Raw genomic sequence first — 24,987 nt, forward strand, 5'->3', positions numbered from 1 at the left:
TTCATTTAGTTAAGTACTTCCTGTTTTGTGGGAAACTGTAAATGTTTCATATTCACCAATCCTGTCTAATCTGGGAATTGTAAGGACTGGGGGTAATTTTGTTGTTGTCGTTATTTTTGTTTGGAAAATAATGTATATTCCCTCCTAGTACGTTGATGCAGACCATTGGGGTTCAGATTTCTTGTCAGAACCCATATTGTATCTCTTAGTCACTTTCAGGAAAAGATTTGGGCAGAAGCAATATGGTTAAGAGGAAAGGGTGATTCAGGGCTTTGTCATTCCTCCCAATTTCCTTTTTGTTTCTCCCTCTTTTCCCCCAGCTCCTTCTGAGAAACTGAAGGACTAATCTTCCCACAAATTCCACCCCTGGGCTCTACACAAGCCTACCCCATTTTCCATATTTGCCCTTGTTCAATGACCTGTCACCAGATATTAGGTGAACAATGTGACTAATTAAACTTAGTAATATGTGATTAATTCTAAATTCTTCTCTTGACTCTCTAAATATTATTTATATTTGATTAATTCAATAGAAACTAATTGGTAATAATTTTCACAATTTGACAAAGGAAAGTATATCTCAGGCAGATGAAGAGAGAACTCTGAGAGAAATGAAACTGCATGTTTGGTATTTACGTTCTAGCTGGGGGGTATTTTTATGAGTGGGAAATATACTCCTTTTGGAAATAGAAAGGTTGCCTTGATTTTCAATTAATCTTACCTTTTTCTAATAGCATTGCGGGGTTCAGGAAACTGGCTTTCTGCCTATCTCAGCCCACTGGATATTTAAAGTTTTATTGGAATACAGCCAGTCTCAGTTGTTTTTGTTCTTTCTGTGGCTGCTTTCACATTACAACAGCAGAGCTGAGTTGAGCAGCAAGAGACCATATAGTCCACAAAGCCTAAAATATTTACCATCAGGCCTTTTATAGAAAAAGTTTACAAACCACTAACTTAGAGCATACAATTTTTTAGCCTCTTTTTGGGGAGAGATGCAAGATGATGGTGAATACATCTCGATTTAGTCCTGTACTTCAAAGTGTAGCGTTGTTAATGAGTAATTTTCAAAATAATTTCTTTTACATTACATTTTTTAAAACTGATGAGGTATCTTTTCTGCAGTCCTTGTCAGACCCTTTAATTTGTTACAGTACTTTGGGAATCTCAAAGGGAAAAATAGTGTTCAGCATTTCAAAATTATAATTGACCAAGAACCCTTTTTACTTCAAGCACTTCCCAGGTACACACTCACTGAGAACACGCATCAATAGACTATGAAGTACTGAGCATGATGGATTAGAGATGTGTGTGTGTAGTTGTCAGTTCAAATTGGTTAACATAAAATAAGAAGGCTTAGGTCCATTTTCAGTCTAGTAAAAGATACTGGGTTACATTTAGGCTTTGGGCTATCTAGTGAATTTTTGTTTTTAATATATTGTCATCTTCAATTTGAAGCTTTTTGTTTAAAACCTGTCAGCCTGTGGACATTGGGTAAAATCTTGAATTGGGACATAGTTAATTTTTGCTTCATATTTAGTAGATTGAAAGACTACTGTGTTCTAATAGTGCTATGTCATAAATTCACTGATTTCTTTGCCAATTTGCATGTTTTTATTCTGGTTTTCAGAACTTAAACAAACAGTCCTTTGACCTGGCAAAAGTTCTACTGAAACGGACAGTCCAGACTATCGAGGCATGCATTGCCAATGTATGTATTTCTGTCTGCATTTATTCCATAATCGTGTAAATATTAATAAAGCTATATATATATATATATATATGTATATGTATGTTTAGTCTATACACCTAATTTCTTATATTTGGAGCAAATATAAAAGACTGGTATTTCCAAATGTGACCAGAGTCAGGAAAGTACAGCATGGTTTTGGCATTTTTCTAAAATGGCACAAAACGGAGGGTGTTATGTTTTGAAAAGTTGTTGACAATCGCCACCCCTTCTTCTGCTTTATATTTCATTTGTGTGTATTTGCTGAGTCTCATATCTTTTTTTTCCCACATACTCTCTGTGAAATTTGTATTCTTTCATTTATTTTATAATTCTAAATTTTGACATTATTTCCACATTTATAATATGAATAGCTATAAATACTCCTTTGAATTGCTATATACCCATAATTTGTCTAACCATTTCTGTTTTCTTGCATTTAGATTTATTTCAGTAATCATCTTTGTGAATATAACTTTTATTTTTTGTTATTTTCCACAAATGAAAACCCAAACCTGAATTTATTAATTTATTTTATTTTATTTTATTTATTTTATTATTTTTAAGGCAGTACATGGGAAGCAGGCACTCAGCCACTGAACTATACCTGCTCCCCTTATTAATTTAAATGGTATGAATTATTAGTATTATTTCTAGTACAAAAGTAATACTTATACATGACAAAACATATTTTTTCAGAGTACAAAGTAATATCCAGTGAAAAATGTCTGTCTTAAATCCCAGATACCTCAAGTCCCAGAAACACCCATAGGTTTTCATATATACTTCCAGAAATGTTCTTTGCATATCCACACGTATGTGTAATTTTGTAAAAAGCAAATGAGAGTGTTTTATATACAGACTCACTCTGTACTTCATTGTTTAAAAATAGATCCACATTATATTTATATAATATAAATATATGTATATTTAATACGTAAATATATTTATCCTTTGCAAGGTTTACATTGTAGCTATGAATATTTTCTGACCTTTAAAGTATGTTGCTTTTCAAAAGAAATCAAAAGAAATGCATTTTATAATACTGCAAGAAACTTATACTTTTACCAGTTTTATACAATTGCCACTTTAGTATTTTCAATTTAATATTTTGTGTCTATGTGCCTTTAATTTGTGCTCTTGATAACTATATATTCTTATTTCACCCTGGCATTTTTTAAAAATCAATTATCTTTTAATATATTAAAATATATGACTTTCCTTTTCTTTTTTTTTTTTTTAGCAAACTCATCCCTCCTCCCACTTACTGTTACTCTGTCACTAAATTCATGAAAAAATGAGACTTAAATAAAAATTTAAAAGATGGGGACTTGGGGGGAGTGGTGGGGTGGGGGCGAATGGGGGCCTCATATATTTTTTTAATGTAATATTTTTTCAAAAAATGAATAAATTGAGTAGAATTTGGAAAAAATAAAAAAATAAAAGATGGGGACTTAAATTTTTTGGGCTACAAGGACATCTGTCTGTAATGAACTACGTAAGATATCTAAATTGTTTCTTTTAATGAAAGTTAAGTTTTCTACAAATATCGTCCTAAGTCGAAACAAAGCTAACTACCAATCCACTTTTAAAATTTTCCTCCCTGTAATAATCATGATATTAATTTTCCTAAATTATTTTGAGTTTTATTTTTTTCTGCTATTTAGGTAACTATCCCATTTTATATATATTAGTATTTGAATTACATATGTCGTCATCATTTGTATATGTAGTGCCTGATTATTTAGTACTTAATTTTTGAAATATTTATAGGATAGCTATCCAAGTTTTTTAGTGAAATGGATATTTATTTTTGTGGGTTTTTTTGCAGTTTTTCAATCAAGTTCTGGTGCTGGGAAGGTCATCAGTAAGTGATTTGTCAGAACATGTATTTGATCTGATTCAGGAACTTTTTGCTATAGATCCTCATTTATTATTATCTGTCATGCCACAGCTTGAATTCAAACTGAAGGTAAGATTAACTACAATTTTTTAAGCCCTTTAAACTTTAAGGTGAAAATGTATCACATAGTTTTTCTCTGAGTATAAAAGAATGAAATGTGAGTTTAATTTAGCTTATTTTTTGTTAAGGTATATAATTTTTAATCATTTGAATTAAATCAGTATCTCTTACCTGGGGGATAGGGGAATTTACATTGCAAAATTATATTAACTGTCCCAGTTGTTAAATATCTACTGAGAAACGCAGTGACACAAATAACAGATAAGATAAAAAGGGTATTATCCTAAAAAGTTGTAATATATGTTAATATCAAATGGTATTTATTATTTGGTAGCTCTTTGTTAGAACATCAAAATAATCTAAACTCACCACTCAAATGATCTTGATTAAAACTGTAAGACCCTTACATAGTGTACATAAAAGAAATTTTACTGTATAGTAAAATTACTATACAGTAAAATTTATATATGCTTATATAGTTAAGGAATTTATAGATCCTCAAACAAAATTTTAAGCCTGACACTGTCCACTATCCCAGTTAAAGTATAGGAGATAATACCTTAACATTTGCCTAATACTCTACTCTTTGAAAGTCTTTTTATATCCAGTCTTATTGGATCCTTAGATTGAACTATGGTATAATGAGGACTAGCATTGGAGTTTTGATTTTTGAGATAAATAATCTTAAGATGAAGTATTTTGCTCAGTCACACAAAGCAGATTTGGTATTAGAATTCAGATTTTCATTCTCCAAAAACAGGTATAGATAATTAAGAATTGTCTGTTGTCTTTATTACAAACATTTGTTCATGGTATAAATGGCATTTTACCAAGTTTCTAAGAAACTCATTGTGGGAAAAATGTTATATAGAGAGCAAATTTGGTTTTTGGGTTTTGTTTGTTTTTTATTTTTAAGAATGTATTTTAGCAATGGATTAAAGATGTTTCCATACCAAATTATTCCTAGGTTGTAAGGCATTAAAATATTTTCCCCCCAATGTATTCATAGAATCTGAACATCTAAAATCAAGCCTTTTAATCTTTAATCAGGACTGCCATTATAGGTTAGGATAAGATGAATGGTAAGGAATATGGGGACTAGACTTTTAGATTTCTTTATTTTTTTCTTTTTTTTTTTATTGAAATATATAATCCATACATGAACCTGTATAAACAATAAGTGTACAGTGAGAGTTGTGACTTGAAAGGAAGCATGTAATGTCATGCAGGAGTCCTATACATCACTCCACCATCAAATACTTAAACAATGAGTGTATAGTAAAAGTTGTGAACTTACAAAATAAAGATGCATAACATCATACAGTGATCCCATATATCACCCCACCACCAACACTTTCACTAATGTGAAACATTTACTACAAACTATGCAAGAGCATCGTCAAAACATTACTACTAACTATAGTCCATGTCTTATATTTTGTATATTTTCCCGCCAACCTACCATATTTTATTTTTCTTTTTAGATTTCTTTTTTGTGGGCTTACTGTAAACTAAAGAAAGCTAAGCTGTGGTTGCTGTTAATACCTCATTTTTCTCCTATAGGCTCATGTATCTAAAGCAGAAGTTCCTAGCAAGCTTCATCTAGCCCCTAAATAGGTTTTATTTGACTTTTATAAAGATTTTTCTCTCTTTAGTTGTTAACATTAAATAAATGAATAGATAGATTTAAAAACCAGCAGGTTTTGTTTAAAAATTCAGATATCTGCTTAAAAAAAAAAAATTGGAAGATCTGGCAACTTTGGGCCATTATTTCTACATGGCGACAAAATGGCTGATATGAGTAGTTGCTGCTTCTTAAATTGGATGTGAACTTTTCAGTAAACTTCAGCACCCATGATTGCCTTATCTTACACTTACTACTCTTTATTGTTGTAATTTGATTTCACAGCTCTTTTAAAGGCAAATGAGCAAAAATTTTTTTCACAGTTTTCTAAATTTCTTGTTTAAAAAATTAGCACTTAAATTAGTAAATGCTTAGCTGACTATGTAGTTTCTTTTACTACAATGTATGTACCACAAAGCCACTGGTTTTTAGTTTTCTATGTTCTTTGATAAATTTGCCTTTTTTCTTAAAAACCCCATGGTGAACTGATAGCGTGCCTAAATAATAGTAATTCTGGAATGTTTTGTTTATTGCCTTACAATATAGAGATTCCATAACCTGCTCAACTTTAACCTGTATAGGTAATTAGTTTTCTCATTACTGAGTTGTATCTAACAGATAGCCTAGGAAGCTTTCATGAGTGTGGTAATTTTCTACTGTTATATCTCTGAATGATATGCCCACAGCTTTTTGCAGTTCAGAGTCCTTAGTTATAGTCTTTTGAAAACAATATTGAGAAAATGCTTCAAAACAATTTCTTTGTTTCTGCTCTATATTGGGCCATTACATAATGTTGTATACACTACCACTACACAATTCTGTAGGGTGTTTATATGTGTAAGGGGATCCCAGGAGTTGTCCTAGTTAGCGGCCTTGACTCTAGTTATCAGGAAATGTGCTACATTTTACATTTAAGATTTTCTATTTTTCTTTTTCAGTGACAGAGATGGAGAGAGAGAGCAATTTACACTTACTCCCCAAATTTAAAAAGATAAAGCAGTCATATTTGTCTTATATTGGTTGGAGTGAAAGTTAAGTTTCACAGAAAATTGTTCCAACTCGATTACTGTGTAATTAGAAACTGTAATAGAGTTATTTCCTTTTCGTGGCTAGAGTTGGAGAGAAACAAAAATTAATTTGGATTTGAATTGTTTTTAGAATGTCACTGCTAAATTGTTAATATGGAATCTCCAAGTTTTACCAGTTCTTTTAATAATTAAAATATATATTTGTATTTGTAATCCAGGCAGTGTATTGTGTTTCTAGTGAAATGATGTTTACTTTGGGGTGAATTAGTACTACAGCAGCACATCGAGACACCAAATGATTGTTGCATAAGAAGAACACTACTACCATCACTACAATCATACCAACTTTAAAAATATATTTTAAATTTTAAAAAGGGAGGGGACAAATTCTCACCAGCTTTTTATTTTAGCATTTTAGTATATCAGTGTGAGATTATTGAAATAATCACTGATCTCTTAAAATAGTAACTGGAAGTAGAACAAAACCTCCACTTATTCTAGGGTTTGACATGATTTTTCTTCAAAAAAGAAATAATGTTGGTTGGTAAATTAGACATTAAAACTGTGTGCTACTTTACTTTGTTTCATTTGAGAAAAACTTTGTCAGAGAAAATTCTTTGTCATTCATAATTAAAGTCTTAAAATTTTATGCAGTTTTCATTTTTACATCTTTTTGGTAAACACGCACCCATCTTTACCTAGAAAACACCTATTCCCAATAGTTAAATCATTCATAAGGGAAAGATATATCCCCATTGTCTTTTTCTTTCTAAAACTTCAGTCTTTTCCCATACATAATTATTTGTTCATTGGATTTCTGGTATTGCTTTAGGCATTTTACTTAAATTTTTAAAATTGGCAGTTCCTTTTAGGTATTATATTTATATTCCTAGTAAATATGTGATTTTTTAAAAGATGAATAAACAATATGGTTTTTTTTAGCAGGGTAAGAAAAATAAGAGACCCTTAACTAAAACATTGCCTTAAATTTAAGATTTGCGTTTTTGTAAGGTTCAATTCACCCAACCTTTTATTTCCTTTTATAAATCTTGCTCTGCTATTGAAATGAGTTTTCTTGAATCTTCAATGTTCTGCAGTCAGTAGGGGACCCTGAATAAAACGTCACATCTTGAAATCGTAATGTTTTCATTTCTTTTGCATTTGTGTTACTGTTTATGCCAGAGCTTAAATTGCAGAACAGATTTCTTTTTCTTTTATGAGGTGCTGGGGATTGAACCCAGGACTTCGTACATGGGAACCACTGAGCTATACCTGCTCCCCAATAAGAGTTGTTCTTCTTTCATTTGTTTGTATGTTTTGTTTTTAGGAGGTACTGGGGATCGAACCTGGGACCTCGTACATGAGAAGCAGGCGGTCAACCACTTGAGCCACATCCACTCTCCTGCAGAATATATTTCTTATAAAGAAAAGTTACTAGGGTAGGAATTATTTGCAGTTTTGTCCTTCACAGGATTTTTACTAGGATTCTTAGAAAAGTTTTTGTTGTTTTTTTTTTTAAACTTTATTTTTAAAGAAGTTTGCCATTACAAAAAAGTTCCATCGAAAATATAGGGGGGGAAGCGGACTTGGCCCAATGGATAGGGCATCTGCCTACCACATGGGAGGTCTGCGGTTCAAACCCCAGGCCTCCTTGACCCGTGTGGAGCTGGCCCATGTGCAGTGCTGATGCATGCAAGGAGTGCCCTGCCACGTAGGGGTGTCCCCTGCGTAGGGGTGCCCCACGCACAAGGAGTGCGCCCCGTAAGGAGAGCCACCCAGCGCGAAAGGAAGTGCAGCCTGCCCAAGAATGGTGCTGCACACTCGAAGAGCTGACACAAGATGACACAACGAAAAGAAACAGAACACACAGCGAATGGACACTGAGAGCAGACAACTGGGGCGGGGAGGGGGGAGATTAAAAAAAAAAAGAAAATATAGGGGAGGGAAGCAGATATAGCTAAAGCAATTGAGCTCCTGCCTAACACACTGTGTGTGTGTGTGGGTCCCCGGTTCAGTTCCTGGTACCTCATTAAGAGAACAGCAAGCTGGCATGATGGGCAGGCATGGCAATCTGATGCAACAAGAGACGCAAGAAGATAACCCTAATGAGAGACGCAACAAACCAGGGAGGAGACGTTCCCGGTGCCTCCTTAAGAAGACAGCAAGCTGGTACAACACGTAGGCGTGGCAAGCTGACACAGCATTTTGATGCAAAAAGACACAAGAAGGGAAGCAGCTGTGGCTCAATCAGTTGGGCTCCCACCTACCATATGAGAGGCCCTAGGATCACATCTCGGGGTCTCCTTGTGAAGGCACGCTCTCCTGCATGCTGCAGAGATCTGCCCTGCCTGCAAGTGCTGTGGAGTGCTGCCCAGCCTGCAAGTGCCACAGAGTGCCTCCCCGCCCGCAAACACCCAAGAGAGCCAACTCAGCAAGGTGACACAACAAAAAAGGGAGACAAGCCAAAAAAAAAAAATGCAGGAGAGCGCAGCAATGGACCCAGAGAGCAGACAGCAAGAAAGCCACAAGGGAGGGAGGGGAAATAAATAAATAAAATAAATACAGACACAGAAGAACTCACAGCAAATGGACACAGAGGGCAGACAGCACACAAAAAAGCTTCAAGGGGCGGGGGTTAAAAAAAAGACACAAGAAAGCAAACATAATGAGATACAGCAAAAGCAGGGAACGGAGGTGGCTCAAGCAGTTAGGTTCCTTCCTCACACATCAGAGGTCCCAGGTTTGTTTCCAGGTGCCTCCAAAAGAAACAAGGAAGACGAACAGATACAACAAGTGCAAATAATGAGGGGTGGGGAGAAATAAATTAATCTTAAAAAAAAAATATATATATATATAGGGGAGTCCCATATACCTCACTCCTCCCCCTCTTACATTTTCCCCTATTAATAACATCTTACATTAGTGTGGTTCATTTGTTACAGTTGATGAACAGATATTGAAGCATAGTTACTAACCATGGTCTTAAGTGTTATACAATGGTTTATACTTTGCACTGTACAATTTTATAGTTCAGACACAATGTATATACGATGTGCTTTTATCCATCATTGCATTATCATGCAGAACTATTCAAATACCCTACAGATGCCCTATATTCCACCTGTTTGCCCCTCCCACCGCTCACGCTCGACCTCTGGTCACTACTACCTTTATTTTATTTATTTTAAATATATTTTTTATTTATTTTTAAAAGATACATAGATTACATAAAATGTTACATTAAAAAATAGGGGATTCCCATATGCCCCACTCCCCACACCTCCCACTTTTCCCACATTAACAACTTCTTTAGTATCATTCATTCATTGTAATTGATAAATATATTTTGAAGTATTGCCATACACCACTATCTTTATGTCAATGTTACAAGTTCTTCCATTACTACAATAATAATAAGTATACTTTGGTCCATGGTTGCAATAAGCTTGTGTTTGTTCATTCCTCAATCTCAAGGATTTTAGGATGGTGATGGCTGCTTTGCTTCAGATTGAGAGGGGGATGGTTATCTTCTTATTTCTGCAATGTCTATGACCAGTGTTTAGATTGTAAATAGGAGGGGAAAATTAGAGGCTGGTTAGGTGTGAAATAAGAGCAAAGAACCAGATGATCTTAACGTGGAATCAAATTAATTTTTGTGTAATAAAAGAGCATTTAATATTTCAAATTTTCTCACCATTGTAAACAGAAATATGAAATTGTAGCTTCTTGGGAATGTTTCATATTATCATTTTCTATAATCTCATAAATGAAGTTCAGACTTCATTTATTTTCTCTTTTCTCTTCCTAGAGCAATGATGGAGAAGAGCGTTTAGCTGTTGTTCGTCTTCTAGCTAAATTGTTTGGTTCTAAAGATTCTGATTTAGCAACACAAAATCGTCCTCTTTGGCAGTGCTTCCTTGGACGGTAAGAGAACCTAAAAATCTTTGGATTCTGACATATTTTGGCAGCCAGTTGTTAGGGTCCTCTTGATTTAAACCACAGATAGTAAAACTTTTAATTGATATCTATTGGTCTTTGGCACCTGTGTTGCTGCCTTTCTTGGAGAATAAATTGTAGGATTTTTTTTTTTTTTTTTCATGAAGAAAGCTTACTGTTTATCCACGTATCACATAATAAATTTTTAAACTTTTTTGGGGGAAGTATGGTGATGTCATTAAATAAATGAGGTTGCTTTGTATTCAAATTTATAAATACATTTTTTTTATTAGAGAAATTGTGGGCTTGTAAAACAGTCATGCACAATATGCAGAATTGCCACAGTATCACCCTCCCCCAACACCGTGAATTGTGTAACATTTGTTACAGATTATAAAAGAACATCATCAAAATATTACTTCTAACTATGCTCCATAGCTTACCTTTGGTGTGTTTTTTCCATATACTGTCCCGCCTCCCATTATTAACACCAGGTATTAGTATTGTACATTTGTTATCGTTTATGCGAGAACACTCTCATATTTATACTGTTAACCATAGTCCATTGTCCACCACTTAGTTCACTGTGTTATACAGTCTCATGCCTTGTACCATCCATCTAAAGTGTACACTCACTTGCTCTTACTTTCATCAGTTGTGCAGTCATTCCCTGAGGAAATTTGTGAACATTTTCCTTAGTCCAAAAGAAAAAATCCCATACTCCCCATTATTGACCTTTAGCATTGATATAGTATCTTCTTTGACATCAATGCAAGAATATTACAATACTGTTAACTATGGTCCATAAGTTATATTAATTATATTTTTCCCATGTATCACCATATTCTTGTAATCATGGCATACATTTGTTCTAATTCATAGAAAAACATTCTTTTATGTACTGTTAAGAACAGTTCTCATCTACCACCAGATTCACTGTTGTCATTCAGTCTCTAGATTATTCTCTAGCTTTCTTTCAATTGACTGTCTTCAGATTTTAAGTAAATGAGACTGAAGACCTACCCATTCCAAAGTTAAGAATACATGAAATTTGTCAGTCTAGCAACTTATTCATTTACTACTAGTGCCTTTAAAGATATGTAACTTATCTATTTGGATGATGTGGGTTTTTTTTTATATAATTAATTATAAAATTGAAAATAATGCCCTTCTCAAGAACTCAGAATGATTTTTTTTTCAACTTAATGGTAAGGTTGAACAACCTGTGAAGTTTATCCTATTTACATGTTTTATTTACTTCAAAAATTGTGATTATACACTTCAGATAGATTATATGGTATTGAATATATCTCAGTAAAACTGCTTAATAAATAATTTTTTTAATTGATTGAAATGTAGATTTTCACTATTAGTATGCTGGAGAACATTTGAGATTCACCATGCCATTCACTGGCATCAGATCATCTCAGAAATTGTCTCAAAGTAAATTCATCATAAAAGTCTTTATAATAATCCTAGGCTAAATATTAAAATATGATGAACAAATCTGAAAAACCTCTGACATTGAAACAGTGGCATCTTAACATTTATTTGTTCAGAACAGTATTGTATATTTTCAAGGTTTTAAAAGGAGTAAATGCTAAATATTTGATTAAATGTTATTCCGTCAGAATTTCTTATAGAGGAAATGAAGGGACTGCACTTGTCAACATATAGAGAAGGAATTCCCTGTCCCCATGACTCAATATTTGTAGCAAAACATTTAAGAAAAAATGCAAGGCTCAGTTTTTCACCTTGGTTACTTGTGTCTCTGGTTCATAAAAACAAAGGATGATCAGTCTGTTGTACTACATTATTTTTCTCAGTTATAGCATTGAGTTTTCTTTTTGTTTTCATTTTTAAAATTTTATTTTTAAAGAAGCTTAGATTACATAAATGTTACAGCAGAAATATGGAGGATTCCCATATACCCTCCCCCTCCGATACTTTCCCCCATTCACAACATCTTTCATTAGTGTGGTACATGTGTTACAATGATGAATCCATATTGAAGCATGCGACTAACCATGGTCTATAATTTACATTATAGTTTACAGTTTGCACCACATTGACAAAAGTCTACTTTAGTCTGTAGTTGCATTCCTGTATTATTTTTGTTAATTCCTCAATCTTGAGGATTTGGGGGTGGTAATGCCCACTCTGGATAAAACAGTAGGAGCCCATAGATGTTAAGGCATTTATTTAATAACTTTAGTTTATGAGATGACTTCAAAAATGCAAGTGTTTCGTGCCATATAAAATTGCATTATTTATAGTTAATGTAGGTTTAAAAACATTGCCCAATAAATTTAAAATTTGAAAGTTGCTTTATTATATGTACTATTTTGAATTTACATGTGGAATTTCATATCTATTATATTCTTACAATATGTATTATATTCTTACTAGGCCTTTAAAAGAGCAATTTAGGAATGCAGGTGTAGCTAAGTAGTTGAGTACCTGCTTCCTATATACAAGATCCAGGATTCAATCTCCAATCCCTGGTACTTCCTTTAATTAAAAAAAAAAAAAGCTTTTTAATGCAAACTGATTCTGTGCATTTCAAACCTTTGTATTGTAAAGCAGTGTGACACATTTACTTTATGTACTAATGTTTGGTCTTCAGGCCCTTCTTATGTATGACTTTACTTCTCTCTACCAGCCTCTTTTTTTTTTCTATAAATTTATTTTTTGAAACACATTGTGTATATTTTGAATATTTAATTTTCATTTATAGTGTAATTTTGAGCTACTTTAAATTGGGTTGTTTGGGTTAAGTAAAGTATACTGTGTTGTTTTTTAAATTGTAGGTACATGTATAACATTTTCCATTTTAACCATTTATATATATACAGTTCATTGGCATTAACCTAGATTTTACAGTGTTTTGCTATCATCACCAAAACTTTTTTATCACTCCAAACAGAAACTCTGTACCCATTGATTCTGCATTAATGTAATTCCCCATTTTCCTTCCCCTCTATTCTGCTTTCTATCTATGAATTTGCTTATTTCACATAAGTGGTTTCATATAATATTTGTCCTTTTGTGTCTAATTAATTTCAGTTAACATGATGTCTTCCAGGTTCATCCATGTTGTAGGATTCCTTTTTATACTAAATAATGCTCCATTATGTGGAGTACTGTTCCCACATCTTATCCATTCTTGAGGTGATGGAATTTGGGTTGCTTCCACTTTTTGGTGATTATGAATAATGCCTCTATGAGTATCAGTGTAGAAGTATCTGCTTGAGTCCCTGCTTTCATTTCTTTTGGGTGTATACCTAGAAATGGTGCTTATATTGTTTTTTTTTATGTAAACAAGTTATGTTTTTGAAAATGTTTTTGTGGGGAGCAGGTGTAGCTCAGTGGTTGAGCACCTGCTTCACATGTACAAGGTTCTGGGTTTAATTACCAATATCTCCAAAAAAAAAAAGACTTAAATAAATGGAAGGACATTCCATGTTCATCATGGACGAGAAGACTAAATTTCTTTAAAATGTCAAACTGATTGACAGCAAAAATTCCAACCTTTAAAAAAATGTTTTTGAGCTTTTACATATGCTAGATATACCTTATTTGAAAAAGAATTATTTTGACTTAAAATTAATATTTAGTGATCTTTTTCTGTATAGATTTAATGACATTCATGTTCCTGTGAGATTAGAAAGTGTGAAATTTGCCAGTCACTGTTTAATGAACCACCCAGATTTAGCAAAGGATCTCACAGGTAAGCTAGGTGATTTATTATAAATATTAAGAGTAATCACACAAATATATTTTAGGTGCAGCCTGTAACCTGATTTTAGTTTAACTCTGGCATACTTTCAGGTCTTCATCAGTATGAACAAGTAAATGATTTCATGTCTATATAATAAAATTTCACTTGAAATCTTCATGTTCTGTGATCCTTTGGAATTTTTTGCAACTTATAGTTTGAGGAAGTGGACTATACTTTATGCCATTGTTTTTAGGCCAAGTTATTATTTCTATATGATAATTAAATATAGTGACGTATCTTATAAGGGGAATGTGATTGTCTTCTTGACTATAAATTTTTCTGATTCTTCACTTGAATCCCTATTTGAACCACCTATCTGGTATTAGCTAATGGTTTCTATCAAAATACTGTTGTTTACCAGAAAACACAAAGGAGATCGCATTTTTTTTTGTTTTCCTTTAGTTTGTACTGTAAGTTATTTCAGACATTATTATTCTAGATTCTACTTGGTGTAATGCACAGGTGTCTACCAGCTAACTTCCTTTAAATATATTTACTATTTTTCTTTTAAATAATTGTTTATAATTGACATTCTAAACTATTTAAATTAGATACTGCATTGTATTTTATTTTTTCAGGATAATCAATATAAAATACATTTTTTATTAAAATGTGACTGCAGTAAATAAGTGGTGTCATAGTTTATTTTGTGATAGCATAGTATACTGCTTCCTCAAAAATAAAATTATTTCATTAGTGTCACATTCTGATACATTCAGCATGGACAAAAGCTAAAAGCATTAGTATTTTCTGTTATTCTGATTCATGACAAATTATGTAACATTTGGTTAACTTTTTTTTCTTATTGCAGAATATTTGAAGGTTAGATCACATGATCCAGAAGAAGCTATTCGTCATGATGTCATTGTTACCATAATAACAGCTGCCAAAAGAGACCTTGCTTTAGTTAATGACCAGCTACTTGGCTTTGTGAGGGAAAGAACACTGGACAAACGGGTAAAAATATGAGGAAATTCTTATATAATTTTTTAAGTTGTTAGCTAAATAGGGGTTATTTTCTATTATGTTTAAAGCTTTTTTGTGTGAAAGTCAATACCAAATAAACAAGTAATTTGTATGTTTGAACATACCTTTCTCTTAAAATATCTTTATGAATAAATATATTGAGTTCCATAGCATTTCACATCATAGGCATTCATTTCTTCTAGCCTACCTTTATTAAAAAACAGCTATATTAAATAAGTTTTGTTGTATTTATCTTTTCATTTCTATGGTGAATTTCTAAAGAATAAGATAAATTATTGTTTATTTTTTATAGTTAGCACTTCCAAAATCTTATATAATTTGGCTGGGTCTTTTATCCACTGAACTAAAAGAATATCTTACTTCTAAGAAATTGATGTTTTCACATTGTTATGCCAAGCTAAGCACAGAAATGGTGGTTATATGTTGACTTGAGTCATGGTTGAAAATCTTTCCTCCAGAAACCAATGTAGTTTTAGCTATGATTTCTGGATAGAAAAGCAATTATTCTTAGTTATGAAATATGGCAAGAAGGCAGATATGCAGCATGAACATTGTTTAATTTATTCATCTATATTAGTAATTATAACTTAAAAGATTTTTTTCCCCATGGCTTTCATTTAAATGGAATGACACTCCACCTAGTGGTTAGTTGGCATTTTCTCCCCTATATTGCTGTTTGGGTAATTATCTCCTTTTAGAAACATTTTACTTCTATTTCTGTCCATGTTTGTTTCCTAGTTTCAAGAGAGTTGAATAAATTAATCTTCTGAACTAAAACTGCATGAAGTAGTTATAGTAGCCACCTACTGGCCATTTTAGGGCCTAGATTTTGATCTAAGAAGTTATGTGACCATGGGCATTGCCTTTCTAAAATTTGCTTTCTCCTCTTCCAGTATGGAAACTAACTTAATCTTAGCTTTCACTGCTCATATTCTTTGGTTTCACATAAGAAATGTCAAAAAGCCTCTGTGTTATATGGGAAAGGTGCTTTCATTTCATCCACTAAATGGTCTAAAAACAAGAGAATGATACCAAAAAGTTTTAAGGCAATATTGACTGACTAAATATAGTGTCCTCTGATTTGTTATTGAAACAAATATATTTTTTGATTAGTTTTTGTTGCATCTTATGACAGTTCTCACTCTAGGTTTTTATATTCTCCCTTTCTGCTCTCCCACTTCCTACCACATTTCTTTGCTTCCCTACTAAAACCTTCCCAAAAGAGGCCTCACTATGGGAGTGGGTATAGCTCAGTAGTTGAACACCTGCTTCCTATATATGAGGTCCCAGATTCACTCTCCTGTGCCTCCTTTTAAAAAAAAAAGGCTTCCGCTAACTATTTATGGTGGGTAAATCATTTGCCCTTTTTATCTACAGAGTAAGTCACTTAAGGTGGTAAGTATGGTCCTTTCAAATTTAGTAATTTCTGGATTCTTGATACTAAATTTTGTGTTTTTCATTCTGAATTAATATCAAAGGGATGTAACTACGGACTAAAACATTCTAGATGATAGTGCTTTTGTGAGGTGAATTATATACTATGTCTTTACCTTTTAATCACTTCAAAAATATGGCTAAAGATTTTTTAGAGAAAAATGAATGAAATATTCTGTAAGATTTACTATTGCTTGACTTTGAGTGAGAGAAATTAAAAAAACTTGATAAATCGTTTAGCAGTGTTTGCATTGGATAACTTCTCAAGTGCTGGCTTCTGCGTAAAAACAGATTTAAAATTTTTGGTTGAGCAATTTGCCTCCCTCTTGGGAAAAAATTTATATACCAGTTTGTAAATGCACACATAAGATTAATTGTGCAATCTAATAAAGCCATGGCAATCATTTCAGATTAGTATAAGAAAATTTAAATACACTTGTATTAATTCTCTTTAAAGTTTTTATAGCTAATCTCATTCGACTAACTTTATGCTTTCTAGTGGCGAGTAAGAAAAGAGGCTATGATGGGTCTGGCTCAGCTTTATAAGAAATACTGTCTTCATGGTGAAGCAGGAAAGGAAGCTGCAGAAAAAGTCAGCTGGATAAAGGACAAACTATTGCATATTTATTATCAGAATAGCATTGATGACAAGTGAGTCTAATATGGTTGTAGAATGATTGAATATAAAACTGCATTTAATTTTTTTAAAGTATACAATTTATTCCTATTTATTTTTAAATATAATTAATTTCTAAGTTTAGAAATTAGCTTTCTGCCTATTTGTAAATACTGTGTTTAAATAAGACTCTAGTCAAGATTATAAAATAGCATAATGTAATGAAAAAGTCATGGACTTTAAAGTCAATCCCTTGATCAAATGTTAGGTCTACCACTTCCTAGCTGTGTACTCTTCAACAAGTAAACTTAACTTCTCTGAGTCTCAGTTTTATCTTGAAAGAAGGAATAGTAATGCTGTCCTTATAGGATTGTCATGTGGATTAAATAACAAATGTAAAGCCGCCTGTAGCCCAGTGTTTAGCAATACTGCACTATTCAATAAGTGGTAGTTGTTATTCTCCTTATTGAAACACTTTAATTCTATTGGAGGAATTACTGTGGTGTTCTCGTTTCTGAGAGTTATTTATAGTTGTATGTTAGACCGTACTAATAATAGTTGATTTTTGCAAAATGCTTTGCTATGTTTTATTGAATTACACTAATTGGTACTACTAGATTTTTATTGCATTGGTTAATGGAGAAATCTTATATTTTCTTATTTCAATAATATTGAATGGCACACAAAAGCTTAGCTAGAAGGATATTCCAATATTGGTAAGGAACTTATGCTGTGGAAAGACAAGATATTAGGTGTCCATAGAAAATGCTAAATTTTCAGAAAAGGATATGAAGGGAGATACCCCTGGTTTTACTAAATGACAACATGGGAAAGGAGCAGAACTGTAATCAGAGAAAGTTATTGTGTTTCTTGAAAACAAACTATCCTTGGGATCATAGCTTCATATGTAATGTTAAAGAATTTGATATAGCTCTATTTTGCTGAAGAAGAATAGGTCAAATAGACTAGCATTCTGTATTTAGGAATAACATATAACCTTCTGGAACAGGTGTTTGATTCTGACAAATCAAAAGAATAAAGCCAAATTGCAAACTTAGCTCTAAATGTAAAAGCAACTTCAGTCAGTACTGAAAGTCTTCCAAGGAAGGGAACTAAATCACATAATTCCATTATACTTGCCCACATAACTATCACCATTTGTCTAGTTATATTTCCATTGGATAGTTAAAAAATAAAACAGCCATAGCTTTTTCAATATAGGGTTATTGTGTTTGTTTTTTCCTTTCATAGACTATTGGTAGAGAAAATCTTTGCTCAATATCTTGTCCCCCACAACCTGGAAACAGAAGAGAGAATGAAATGTTTGTATTATTTATATGCCAGTTTGGATCCAAATGCTGTAAAGTAAGTTACTTTTTACATTGTTGTTTCAAGTATCTCCTAAAGATTTAATAAACTTTCTTTATCATATCTAAGAAATTGCTCCTAATGGGGTTGTTGCTGCTTCTACTTGAATCAAGGACATCAGGTAAATATTTGTAGAGAAGAACTGTTTGTTTTAATTTCATATCAGTCAAAGCATTAATACTTAAATGCAGATTAGGCAGCTCTGTTTCAGTAATATGGTTTTAGGGATTCTAGAAAGTATCCATGCAAAACTATCTTTTGTCTACCTGTTGACCGGTTACTAGTCATTAGGAGAATATATCCAAATCACCTGTAAGTAGGATGACCATATAATTGATTGTCCAGACTGGGATGTTTTTGAGAGTGAAAGAATATGTATTCCTTAAGAATAAGGATATTTTCTTATATAGCCTCAGTACAATGATCAAAATCAGGAAATTTAACATAAATACAATATTTTAATCTAATCTCCAGGCCATATTCAAATTTCCTCAGTGTTCCAAATAATGCTCTTTGGATGTATTTTTTTTTCCAGTTAAGATTACACATTACATTTAGTTTTCTCTTCTTTATTGTTCTTTAATCTGGGACTATTCCTCAATCTTTGCCTCTTTTTTTTTTTTTTTTTTTTTTTTTTTTTTTTTTTTTTTTTGAGGTACTGGGGGGCAGGGATTGAACCCAGGACCTTGTATATTGGAAGCCATCACTCAGCCACTGAGCCATATCTGCTCCCTTGAGTTGTTTTTTTTTTGTTTGTTTTGCTTGCTTGTTTTTTTTTATTTATTGTTACTGTTTTTTTTAGGAGGCACCAGGAACTGAACCCGGGCCTCCCATATGGGAAGCAGGTGATTAACTGCTTGAGTCACATCCGCTCCCTTTCTTTGTCTTTTATAACTAATTTTGGGGGGTAAGAGTATTGCATAGGCCAATTATTTTGTAGAATATTTCTCTATTTGGATTTCTACCATGTTTTCTTAACTGGAAGATTGTGCATTTTGGCAGAAATTTCACAGAGGCAATGTTGGATCTTCAGTGCATCATATAAGACAGTAGCCTTATTTTTTAAAAAGTTTTCGGTGGTTCCTAATGCTCATTCTTGGTAGCAAACCCCTATCTAAGGTTTTGATTTCCATTATATTTTAAAATAACCAGGAAAGAGCACTTAAGGATAAGGTCATCTCCCAGAGGTGCTTTACTTTTATGGAGAAAAAAGAGTCTAGAACAAACACTCTCAATTTAAATTTGACATCTTGCATCTATATCATCTTTTGCAAATTAATTTTTTAAAATAATCTCCAGCCCTTTATGCATACCCCTATAGTACTGTGACTTCCTTACATTCCCCCACTGATACCCTGTGTTACCAGGATGTAAGTTTTTTTTCCAATTCCTACCTGTGCCACTTTAATAATATTTTACCTTTTCTTGTACTCTGTTTAAAATGTCTTTTAATCCCTTTATTTACCTGGTACAGTCCTATTCATCCTTCTGAATTTTTCAGATATCTTCTGTAAGATGTCTAATATATCATGTTAAGCTAAACTATCTCAAATCCTAATAAATAAAATTTCTAGTTCTTATAATTTTAGGAAGATAAAAAATGGTATATGTGAAGTTCACATGCAGCACAAAACATAGTAAAGTTGAATAATTAACAGTATTGTTATATAATGTATTTTTAATTTTCGTATTCATGACTTTATAGAGCTCTCAATGAAATGTGGAAGTGTCAGAACATGCTTAGGAGTCATGTACGAGAACTATTGGATTTGCACAAGCAGCCTACAGTAGGTTCATGATTTGTTTAAACTCATAGTTTACCATAATCAATTTTAATTTTTCTGTAGTTCTGTGTATTGAAGTAAATGAAAAGTGCCTTGGGTGTTTCATTAAGTTTTTATACACTAGAGTTTATATAAAGTTTATCAGTTTTCAAATAATTGAATTAAACTTTAAGATTAAATATACTTAAAGTCAATATTTTTTGTTTTTACTCCATGATTCTTGGTCCTTCAGTATAGAGTCATTGTCATAGTAAGATTTCAAAATGAGTTGGGAGGTCATTCCATAGGTTATACTTTTTTTTTTTAAGATTTATTTTATTTATCCACCCTCCCCAACCCCCATTCTCCCCCTTGTCTGCTCTCTGTGTTCTTCGTATCTGCTTGTATTCTCATTAAGTGGCTCTGGGAACCGATCCTGGGACCTTCCGGAGTGGGAGAGAGATGATTACTCTCTGGCACCACCTCAACTCCCTGTTCTGCTACGTCTTCTTTTCTCTCCTCTGTGTCTCTTATTTTGTCATCTCACCACACCAGTTCTCTGCGTCGCCAGCACTCCTGCACGGGGTGGCTTTCCTGTCCTGGGTGGCATTCCCACACAGGGCAGCACTCCACATGGGCCAACTTGCCTTCACCAGGAGGCCCTGGGCATCGAACTCTGGACCTCCCAATTGGTTGAGCCACATCTGTTTCCCCATAGGTTATACTTATGCAAGTCTTAGCAAGATCTCATTGACTGCCACAGTAAACAGTGCCTGAAATAGCAGGACTCCTGGGGGCTCTAGAGACATCAGAGAAACTATAAGCAGGGCAGGCAGCTCAGGAATTTGGTACCTTGTCAGTGGGCCTTACTTTGGAATGTATGCCCCCTAGTGTAACAGATTTATTAGACTTATTTATAGGTTCTCTACATAAGACTCTTCTGCCCCTTTTATTTGAACCTATAGTTAACACTATACTTGATGAATATGTGTCCTAGACATTTATTTAACTCTTTGGTCGGTCCATGTGCCAGTTGACCCCTCAATCTCAGAGTTGCAACACCTACTCTTCAGTTCATTGGACTCACCCAGGACAATTAACAAGGAGATAATGATGGACAACGCCCATCCCAAGGAACAGAGAGTGTCTGGAACTGCAAGCAAGAGAGAGTTCCATTCTTCTGCCTCATGGGACCTAGGCCCTCTCTCAGTTAGAGACAGACTAGGGGGAAGCAGACTTGGCCCAATGGATAGGGCATCCGCCTACCACAAAGGAGGTCCGTGGTTCAAACCCTGGGGCAGGGGGGGAGAGAAATAAATTTTAAAATCTTAAAAAAAAAAAAAACAGACTAGGCATCACCATCCCCAAATCCTCAAAATTGTTCAATGAACAATGGACTAAAGTAGACTCATTAGTCTACTATAGGCTTATTATTATTCTAGCAATGGAAGAACTCTTTCATTCATATAAAGGCAGTGGCCACCAGAGGTTCTGAGGGATGGGAGAGGGAAAAATAGGTATAATATGGGGCCATTTCCAGGACATTGGCATTGTTCTGCATGACATTGCAGAGAAGGATACAGGCCATTATGTGTTTTGTCATAACGTACAAAATTTTGTGGTACAGAGTGTAAACTATAGTGTAAACTGTAGTCCATGGTTAGTAGCAGTGCTTCAATATGTGTTCATTAATTGTAACAAATGTACAACACCAATGAAAGATGTTGTTAATGTGGGAAAGGGGGCGGGAGGGGAGGTCATATGGGAATCCCTTATATTTTTTTTCTTTTTTTTAAAAGTACATTTTTATTTTATTTTTTTTAGATTTTTAAAAAGATTTGTTTCTCTCGCCTTCCCCGCCCCAGTTGCCTGCTTTCTGTGTCCATTCAGTGTGTGCTTCTGTGTCCACTTGTATTCTTGTCAGCGGCACCCAGAATCTGTGTCTTGTTTTGCTGCGTCAGCTCTCCGTGTGTGTGGCGCCATTCCTGGGCAGGCTGCATGCACTTTTTTCGTGCTGGGCGGCTCTCCTTATGGGGCGCACTCCTTGCATGTGGGGCTCCCCTATGCAGGGGACACCCCTGTGCAGCATGGCACTGCTTGCACGCATCAGCACTGCACGTGGGCCAGCTCATCACATGGGTCAGGAGGCCCTGGGTTTGAACCTGGACCTTCCATGTGGTAGGTAGGCAGACACCAAATCCGCTTCCCCCTTATATTTTTTTATGTAACATTTATGTAATCTGAAGGTTCTTTAAAAATAGAAAAAATTAATTTAAAAAAGTTGTGCCCAGTATTTGCCAGAAGGAGAAGGAAAATATATGAATAATTCTTTAAATATACTTCTAAGTGTATATTTAAAGAACAGGTGACCATTAGAAGACCCCTAATGGGTCCATGGGCAATCGAACAGAGATTAGCAAACTTTTTTTGTAAAACACCAGATAGTAAATATTTTAGGCTTTGGGGGGTCAACCTAACTGTTAAACTGACGAATGGCAAAAATAGCATTAGGCAATATGTAAATGAATGGCCATGACTGTATTACAACAAAATTTATTACCAAACAGGTGTCTTGTGGGGACATACTCAAATTTCATACAAATTAATAATAAAATAATATTTATTGAAATGGCAAAGAGGTGATAATTTTGGAGGGGAGGTTACTCTGAGGAAAGTTTTCTACTGTTTGTTTTTAGTTTTTTAATAGAGAAGTTGTGTATTTACAGAACTATCAGGAATAAAATATAGGATTCCCCTACACCACCCTGCCACCAGCACCTTGCATTCATGTGGATCTTTTGTTGCAATTGATGATAGTACATTTTTATAATTGTAGTAGTAATTAAAGTCTACGGTTTAACTTAGGATTCCCCATTTGTGTGTATTCCTCTCCCCTAACCCCACACCCCCCAGTTGTCTGCTCTCTGTGTCCATTTGCTGTGTTCTTCTTTGTTTGCTTGTATTCTTGTCAGCAGCACTGGGATTCTGTGTCTCTTTTTGTTGTGTCATCTTGCTGTGTCAGCTCTCTGTATGTGTGGTGCCACTCCTGGGCAGGCTGCACTTTTTTCACACTGGGCAGCTCCATACGGAGCACACTTCTTGCACGTGGGGCTCCCCTATGCAGGGGACACCCCTGCATGGCATGGCACTTCTTGTGTGCATCAGCACTGTGGGTGGGCCAGCTCATCATATGGGTTAGGAGGCCCTGGGTTTGAACCTTGGACCTCCCATGTGGTAGGTGGATGCCCTATCTCTTGAGCCAAATCCACTTTCCCCATGGATTTTTAAAATATTTATTCTTTAGCAAATATACAATCTATATTTCCCCTTTTAATCATATTCAGATATATATTAAAAATATATAAATTTTAAAATTAATTTTCTATGGTATGTGGTTTCACAGTAATATTGAATTATATATGATAATTGTTTCAGTTCTCTTCTGGTAATCTTCCATTCAATCTTCTGACAAGGTTTGATTTACAAGTTACGTACTCCTAAATTTTTTTATACCATCATGCTAACAATGCCTCCCCTTGCCTTCTATTTCATTTTATTTTATTTTTTTAATTTTATTTTTTTAAGGAGGTACTGGTGATTAAACCCAGGACCTCATACATGCAAAACAGGCACTCAATCTCTGAGCTTCTCCTGCTCTGCGTATTTGTTTTAACTTTGTAGTTGTTGCTACACCACAATCTTTATTGTCAATCTTGTGTGTAGATATGGTAAGCCATTTTCATTGTCCCCTTGTGATGAGTTATTTTTATTTTATAAAAATTGTACAACAATGAATGTTGATTTTTTTTCCTTACAGAAATGCACTTAACTGCTCTTTTATTCTTTTTTCTTTTTTAAATTTCAGTCAGAAGCTAACTGTTCTGCCATGTTTGGGAAACTGATGACCATAGCCAGTGAGTATGTTTATTCTTTCAGTAGAAGTATTAATACAATAGACATAAAAAATAGACAACTTACCCAATGCAACTATCTATTTAATGCTAAGTAATAGCCTAAGATATAACTATCTTTCTAGTTATATTTTTAAGAACCAATTAGGCTGATTTTCTTTAATGGCTCAGCATTATTTTTAAGACTACTTGCTTTTACTTTACTAGGTAGTTTTCCTTTTGTAATACTAATTCTCTTTTACTTCTTAGAGAATTTGCCTGATCCTGGGAAAGCACAAGATTTTGTTAAAAAATTTAATCAGGTTCTCGGTGATGATGAGAAACTGCGATCTCAATTAGAGTTATTAATCAGCCCAACCTGTTCATGCAAGCAGGCAGATGTTTGTGTTGTAAGTATATTATGTTGTTCCATTTGTTTCATATTTTTATTTATAGCAAATTACTTTTCTTTAAGACCTGTTTCACATATTGTATTTTATTTACATGAATTAAACAATATCATAAGCAAAGAAGTACCTAGGACTATATTATCAGTGGTCAACTTAATTCTCTTTCCTCACCATACTCCGTCAAAGCTAGAGAATTGAGAAAGATAAGCTCTAGGAATAGGAAAGTACTTTGTATCTGGTAGATATTCATTGAATGAATAATAAGAATTTTCTACGTACTTGTGCATGCATGTTTTTTCTTCTCCCATGTATTAGCATAGAAATAACAATAGCCACATTGCCATATATATGATATTAATTATAGATAATGCAATTCCTTTTGGGACTTTTTTTTTTGCTGTAAAAATAGTAACTTTATTGGTTTAAAAAAACCCACAAAACCAACTGTATTTGAAAAGTAT

At 33.7% G+C, this 24,987-nt stretch overlaps 1 protein-coding gene across 8 annotated transcripts in view; it reads left to right on the top strand.

The window, feature by feature from the left end:
* The window catches only part of PDS5A (PDS5 cohesin associated factor A), a 159,037-nt gene that overhangs the window by 60,326 nt on the left and 73,724 nt on the right, over nt 1-24,987 (top strand). For all 8 annotated transcript variants that reach the window (XM_058299533.2, XM_058299563.2, XM_058299545.2 and 5 more), the window contains 10 exons: nt 1,628-1,708; nt 3,558-3,698; nt 10,150-10,265; nt 13,913-14,007; nt 14,870-15,015; nt 16,979-17,130; nt 18,347-18,460; nt 20,169-20,250; nt 24,092-24,140; nt 24,387-24,526. In XM_058299533.2, coding sequence (XP_058155516.1) covers nt 1,628-1,708; nt 3,558-3,698; nt 10,150-10,265; nt 13,913-14,007; nt 14,870-15,015; nt 16,979-17,130; nt 18,347-18,460; nt 20,169-20,250; nt 24,092-24,140; nt 24,387-24,526 — 1,116 coding nt within the window. The remainder of the gene's footprint in view (nt 1-1,627; nt 1,709-3,557; nt 3,699-10,149; nt 10,266-13,912; nt 14,008-14,869; nt 15,016-16,978; nt 17,131-18,346; nt 18,461-20,168; nt 20,251-24,091; nt 24,141-24,386; nt 24,527-24,987) is intronic.

The sequence above is a fragment of the Dasypus novemcinctus genome, chromosome 1, assembly GCF_030445035.2.
Source record: "Dasypus novemcinctus isolate mDasNov1 chromosome 1, mDasNov1.1.hap2, whole genome shotgun sequence".
NCBI lineage: Eukaryota > Metazoa > Chordata > Mammalia > Cingulata > Dasypodidae > Dasypus > Dasypus novemcinctus.